At 40.0% G+C, this 7,485-nt stretch overlaps 1 protein-coding gene across 1 annotated transcript; it reads left to right on the forward strand.

The window, feature by feature from the left end:
* The first annotated feature begins 221 nt into the window (after positions 1-221).
* Positions 222-6,908, forward strand: LOC114715672 (probable transcriptional regulator SLK2). The gene is given in 11 exon segments (XM_028900535.1): positions 222-547; positions 867-1,703; positions 1,706-2,118; positions 2,445-2,576; positions 2,864-2,912; positions 3,445-3,659; positions 3,745-3,813; positions 4,464-4,564; positions 4,981-5,074; positions 5,183-5,252; positions 5,688-6,908. Coding segments are annotated over 10 exon segments (2,526 nt in total). The 5' UTR covers positions 222-547; positions 867-1,183; the 3' UTR covers positions 6,551-6,908.
* Positions 6,909-7,485: the final 577 nt, after the last annotated feature.

Here is a 7,485-nt window from a genome sequence, read left to right on the forward strand (position 1 = left end):
AACGCCGACTTAGTTCTTCTGGACTTTTTCGACACGTGTCCTGCTGTTTACCGGACAGCGCCGGTAATATAGGAAAGAGACCCTAACAGTCGGTTACTCTCTTTCTCTCTTTTTTCTTTTCATTTGCTAATTAATAATTTTCTCACGCATTTTAGGTTGATAATAATCAAGGCAAGGTTTAGCTTTTTCTCCAGCTCGTATTGCCGATGTGAGTGGCTCGTTCCCTTTGATTCCCTCGCATTCAAATCATTTTTACGCCAAATGCCATGTTCTTCATTGGGTTCAATTTCAGTTAGCTAGTGATCGATCTCACAAGTTGGAAAGCCGCATCTTTTCATCTTCCCCCTTTAGAGTTGGACTTTTTTTGTTTATTTGCTCTCGATCCTTTTCTTTTACCAGTTCTGTGATGTTCGTTTGACTTGAAGTTTGCATTTTTGCGGCGTGTGGACCGGAAATTCGCACTTTGCACGTTCGATTCAAGCTCTTTGGTTCTACCACTAACTTTTTATCCTCTGAACTTGTGGGCTGAATGTTGCGGTTTAATTTGGTAATGGATTGATTCATCGTTTCATTTATACAATATGCCGACATAATCGCTGTTCGGACGTTTGAATGTATTGAGGACTTCGTACTTTCCGCTCTGTACTAATTCTTATGCTAATTGTTTTCTAAATTAAGATCAATTAGGGTTTTGTGGGCGGGGTTAAAAACCACGATTTCCCTACGTTTAAGTGGGAAATTTATTGTGATTTAGTTCCTGGGTTGGATTGTAATGTATGCTTTTATACCCGGGCTTGCCTTTATCTATTGCTTGAAGCTTGTTTATTCCTGATGCTAACAAACATGTATCGCCATATGTATATCAGATCCATTTCAGAGCGTTTCCGGAGTCGAGAAGTTCATAAAATTATTGGGCACATTTGGCTGCACAGAAGTTAATAGATTTGACAACTTGTTATTGATTGGCTGAAGTTGGAAACTTAAGGAAAAGAAGAAATAAAATCAGGGAAACTTGTTTACCCGACAAGTCTTTCACCTAGAACTTGTGAACTTTTGAAGAAAGATTATATGGCTTTATGTCTCTGTCACGGTGTTGACGTAACATTCTAGTTAGCCTATATACCAGTCAGGCCTGGCTCTAGAGAGCTACTTAGACTCCTGTCACCGAGGGGCGGTGCCCCCCATGGCACCTTCTCGGGTGGCTGGAGGGTTAGCCCATTCATCATCAAGTTCTGGAATATTCTATCAAGGAGACGGGCAATCACAGAATGCTGTTGACTCTCACTTAAGTTCGTGTTTTGGTAACACATCCAACTCATTTCCTGGAACTGGACGTTCAAATCTGGGTCCAGTTTCTGGTGACATGAGTAATGCAATTCTAAACAGTGTGGCAAACTCAGGGCCAAGTGTTGGAGCCAGCTCATTAGTCACAGATGCAAACTCTGCCCTATCTGGGGGACCCCGTTTGCAGAGAAGCGCTAGCAATAACACAGACTCATACTTACGTTTACCTGCATCACCCATCTCATTCTCATCAAATAATATCAGTATTTCGGGGTCATCAGTTATGGATGGTTCTTGTGTAGTACAGCAGAGCTCTCATCAAGACCAGAATGTTCAACAGCTGCAAAAGAATCATCAGCAAATGCAAGGTGCTTCTAGTGCAACATCTTTGCCTGCAACTCAATCTGGCCCAGCTCCACTGCCATGGGTACCCGAGTAGCTGGATCTCTGATACAAGATCCAAATAATATATCCCAGATGCAGAAGAAACCTCGGTTGGATATTAAGCAAGAAGATATAATGCATCAGCAGGTAATACAACAGCTTCTTCAGAGGCAGGACCCCATGCAGTTCCAGAGTCGTAATCCCCAACTGCAGGCTTTCCTCCAGCAGCAGAGACTGAGGCAACAGCAGCAGCAGCAGCAACAAATCCTCCAGTCAATGCCACAGTTACAGAGAGCTCACTTGCAACAGCAGCAGCAACATATGCAATTAAGGCAGCAATTACAACAAGAAGCAATGCAGCCTTCGTCTTCCATGAAGCGCCCATATGACAGTGGTGTGTGTGCCCGTCGTTTGATGCAATACCTATATCATCAAAGGCAGCGACCAAATGTGAGTTCTTCTGTATGTTTCTTGCATGTGGCAAGATGTCATTTGCGTTATTAGTTCTTCTTTGAGCAATGGTTTAGTTGGCTGAGGTCTATTTGAGATCTGGTATACTGCTTTTATTTTTCTACTATTTTTTAAAGTTTACTTCTCGTTCAGGTGTTCATTTTAAATTTAGTTATCTGACTGCATGCCATCTAGTGGAAAAAGGCTCTGTTATTGTTGTCGTCGTCGTCGTGGTCGTGTATCTGAACGCATGTGCTTGATGATTTAGGTATTTGGTTGCAAGGTATAGATTAATTAGAATTTTTAATTTTTCCCACTTGTCCCAGGATAATAGTATTGCCTATTGGAGAAAATTTGTGGCTGAATATTACTCTCCTCGTGCAAAGAAGCGGTGGTGTTTGTCATTATATGATAACGTTGGGCAACATACTCTTGGTGTTTTCCCCCAAGCAGCTATGGTAAGTTTTTGCTGTGTTGACTTCTGCTTTTTGGCACCATTTTGACAGTAGCATAGGATGTTGTCTTAATTCGTGCTGATGTTCAAACGTGCATTCAAAGTGTTGATGAGTTACGTGATCCTATTATGTTCTAATGGTGACTCCGAAATGCCTATATACTTCAATGATCTTTGTCTCAGATGATTGTCAGGGCTCAGAAGATTTTCCCCTCTTCACTATTTTATGTTTTTAATGCATTGATGTTTTTTGACCTGTAAATAATCTTTTATGAACGTATCTCTGGCCAGGATGCATGGCAGTGCGACATATGTGGTTCTAAATCTGGAAGGGGATTTGGTAAGAATATTATTCTTTCATACTGTGCTTCAAGATTGTTCCCCTTCTGCAATACATTTTATCAAGGAGAGTGACAGAGATATGTGAAGATAATTTTACTTCTCCGTCTTATCATTTTTAAACTTTTAGGCACCAAACAAATGTTAATGCGGAGATAGTCTTTGCTCTCCTCCTGGGAAACTCTAAATTCCAACTTTCAATTGCTGAATAGCTTGCCTTGTGATCAATACTTGTCACGTCTAGCAATTCATAGGGGTGCTAACATAACTTTTATTAGAAAGTCTTTCGTTACTAAATAAAAAACTTGAGTCAAGCATCGTGAAGAATATTAGTTAAGTCATTTTTAGTGGTTAACTGGTCAAGGTAGAGCTGGTACAAATAACAAAGATGCACTTTACTGTGCACCTGCCGGCTATTTTCTTAGCATGCTGTTTTTGTGAAATATCTGATTTTGTCTTCATGTTACTCCGAGAATCTGATTTTTTGGCCAATGACAATCTGATAATGTCTACAATTTGGATTTGATCAACAGAGGCAACTTTTGAAGTACTCCCCAGACTTAATGAAATCAAATTTGGCAGTGGGGTGATTGATGAACTTATGTTTTTGGACTTGCCCCGTGAGTATAGATTCCCTTCTGGTTTAATGATGTTAGAATATGGAAAGGCAGTTCAAGAGAGCGTGCATGAGCAACTTCGTGTTGTTCGTGATGGTCAACTTCGCATCATATTTACACAAGATCTGAAGGTTATAAAATCGTTATCATATTAAGGGCTATCATCTGAAGGAATCATGTATGCTTAATGATGTGCTGAATCTGGTTCCTATGCAGATATTATCTTGGGAGTTTTGTGCAAGACGGCATGAAGAACTTCTTCCTCGAAAGTTGGTTGCCCCACAGGTATGGCTCTGGATGCTATAGTAAATCTTTACTTACCTCATTTTGGCTACTGCTATTTTCTTCAGGAAAAAGGATTTTCTTGATGAGCTTTTGATTTGGACCTAATGATCCATTTTTTATTTCTCTCTTAAATGGTCCCTCAACTGGTTTATTTTATGGCTTAGATTAGGTGATCATTGGGAGGTGGTCAACTTTATGTGATTAATTGCCCCTGGTGCCTCTTATCACATATTTTATCTCCTTGTATCTGTACATGCATGCTTTGTTGTTATTTATGCTATGTGTGCATTCATGAGTGATGCAGAATTAAGCACCGGAGCAATGTGGGACGTTTGTGTGGGTAATTCCATATGCAGTGGAAATTACCTCCTTGAAAAGCGTAATTCTGCAATTTTTGGATAAGTGCTTTGTTATTAAACTGGAAGTAGGTGATTTTAGGTGGAAATAGAATCTAACATCCTTACTTTTCTAATTACAGTATGTGATGTTAGTGGTCTTTCAAAATAATAAGAAGAAAGGAAAATTGCATGTTGCATGGCAAATGCCTCTCAAAACTAGGGAGATATAAACTTTGATGGCCATATGAACTGATTGGAATGAAGATGATGTACTATTTTGGAACTTACATCCTATAGTTCTCACTGTTGCAGGTTAGCCAATTGGTTCAAGTGGCTGAGAGGTGCCAGCGGTCTATTACTGAAAGTGGATCTGATCGGATTTCTCCGCAGGAGTTGCAGACAAACAGCAATATGTGAGTCAATACTTGGTGTCTAGTATTGCTGTTTGTTGGCTATTAACTCGTTAGTGTCAAAATTATGCCTTTGTTTTGGGGGCTATGAAGGTTGTTAACGAGCGAAAATTTCTCAGAATTTTCCTTTTTCCTTTGGGATCAAAATTATGTCTTTGATCATTGCAAATGAAGCTATTAAAGAGCATGAACATCTTGCAGTAATGTAACTGTAGAATCTCGGGCTTTCTTTTCTTCCCTTGAACTTTCTACCATGATTTGATTAGAGATATTGTTAAGCTGGACAGAACGGCCTGTGTCAAATGTTAGTTGGGTAGATTAAGAACAACTCCCCCTCTTCTTTTGAGGGAAAATGGCACAAATCAATAGATCTAAAATATGACCTCGTTAAAAATGAAGCTGACGTTATTTTGTATCAGGGTAATAACAGCTGGGTGTCAGCTGGCAAAGAGTTTGGACTTGCAATCTCTGAATGACTTGGGTTTCTCAAAACGATATGTGAGATGTTTGCAGGTACTCTTGGAAAGTCTAAATGCATAGTTTGCTGTTTAATGTTCTGTGATGAGAGCGAACTTCCTCCTTAATCAAGTTTTTATCTTATTTTATTGCAATGAGTTACAGATATCGGAGGTTGTGAATAGCATGAAAGATCTGATGGATTTCTGCCGAGAGCAGAATGTTGGGGCACTTGGTAATCCTTTGTGGTTTTTGTTTTGATATTTCATTGTGTTGGATTATGTTGGTTTTCCATTTTTTCTTTTTTCTTTTTTTTTAACCCTCAGGCCAATTGTCTTTATTATCTGCTGGACATGGGATACATAACTGTCATTAAATCTTGATCAATAAGAAATAGAAAGATGGAAATACTCACTAAAAGGGGGGAAAAAAATGCAAATGGAGAATTAAAAGGAAAACCAAAAAAAGCACTACGGAGTAGTAAACAAACTTAATTAAAGTTTTCTGTCGCTTCGCGCTCATGATCCTAAGAAATTTTGAAATTTGTTGAGCATGATGAAGTGATGTGATGATCCAATAGATATGCCCCTCTCTGCGGTTTTAACTGTTTTTTTAACATTTAGCCATGGTCACTTCTGCTCTCTGATTCTGATTCAACACCTATCTGCAGAGGGCTTGAAAAGTTATCCTAGACATGCATCTGCAGCCAAGCTCCAGATGCAAAAGATGCAGGAGAGGGAACAGTCAGCGGGTGTTCAAGGTTTGCCAACTGACCGGAATACTCTTACTAAGCTTATGGCATTGCATCCTGGATCTGCACAAGCTGCATTGGCACTAACTAACTACCAGAATCTCCTCATGAGGCAAAACTCCATGAATTCAACCCCTAACTCATCACTTCAGCGGGAAGCATCTTCTTCCTTCAATAACTCAAACCGGAGTCCCTCTCCACACTATCAAGGTGCTGCTTCTGCTTTGCATCCAGGCTCCATGCAGAATTTACCTGTTAGTGGTTTCTCAAGTCCCCATCTATCTCCCCAGCAGCAGCAGCAGCAGCAGCTGCACCAACTTAAACAGCGGTCATTAAGTGTGAATAGCATACTGCAACAAAATCATCCACAGGGCTCCCAAACAAATCAGGCTCTACCTCCCCAAATGCTCCAGCAACTAGTTCAGGAATTGTCAAATAACAGCAGCGGAAGAGTTCAACCGCAGTACCATGGTGGATCCAACTCCAATGGAAATATTACAAATAATGGTGTGGGTTTTGGAGGTAGCCCTTCACCAGCAACTGGAGGAACTTCCAATGTTTCTGGAAATAATGGACCTGCTGCTCCTAGCAGGAGCAACAGCTTTAAAGCTGCTTCAAACAGTGATTCTTCTGCAGCCGGTGGCAACAATGTATTCAACCAAAGAACATCTGATATGCCACAAAATCTCCATCTGCAAGATGTGGTTCAGGATATCGCCCGCGAGTTCACTGATAATGGATTCTTTAACAGTGACCTCGATGACTATGCGTGGAAGGCATGACTAACATAACTTGGCTCAGTAATTGGCATTTCTGGGTGAGCAAGTGTTCAGCAAATTATCTGTGTACAGGATATTTTGAATACCTGCTTTTTTCCTTAAAGATGCTATCTGTTGTGACATGGTGCTCTTGTACTTAAGTAGGCTTTTAAAGATCTTGTTGGAGGGTTTCGTGTCACACCTGCAAGTGTAATCTATGGGACAGTTTGTCAGCGTCGTATTTATATACTACACTTCACGGCCGTGTCTTCCTGTTCTGTCATCCTTCTGCGCCTCAATTTGTATCATCGATGAGGCAAGTTTGGAGTTGCACTGGGAGAGATTATTTCGGAAATGTCATGACGTTTATCTGAGGATTTAAGTTTGCTTATTTTCTCCATTTTGGGGTGATCACGTAAAACCGATGGATGAAATTGGTTTCGAGTTCCACGGCTTCGTTATGATGCGAATGAAACGAGTGGCTAGTTTACAGGTATGCTTTTGGAAGATTGTTTTGATTATACGTTGATTGTTCTGTGCGTAGAGTAAAATGTGAAGAATGAAAGAAAAACAAAATGATTTCATATTTTTTGTATGTTTCAGAATAAAAGATGATAAAAAATTATTGAAAGCAATGATTTAAGATATAACCAAGTGAACAAAAAACTACATGACACATTGCTCGGACCGCATCTCCCAGTTGCCCATACGGTTCTGATCGGAGTGGATTCTAAAAGGGAAGAAGACGAAGCTTCGATGCAATCCCTCCAATAATAAATATTGAGATAGCTGAAAAGCCTCCAACATCAAACACAGAAAGAGGGCTCTCTCCTTCCTGTGGCCTATAAAAGATAGAATCACAATTGTATCAATTTATCATTCAAGAAATTCAGTCTTCATAGTTTATATTGCTTTCCTGACCAGTTACTTAAACGAGTTAGCCCGTTTAAATAGGGATA

This window comes from Neltuma alba, unplaced genomic scaffold, assembly GCF_004799145.2.
Source record: "Neltuma alba isolate B1F8T4 unplaced genomic scaffold, ASM479914v2 tig00011606_pilon, whole genome shotgun sequence".
Classification (NCBI taxonomy): Eukaryota; Viridiplantae; Streptophyta; class Magnoliopsida; order Fabales; family Fabaceae; genus Neltuma; species Neltuma alba.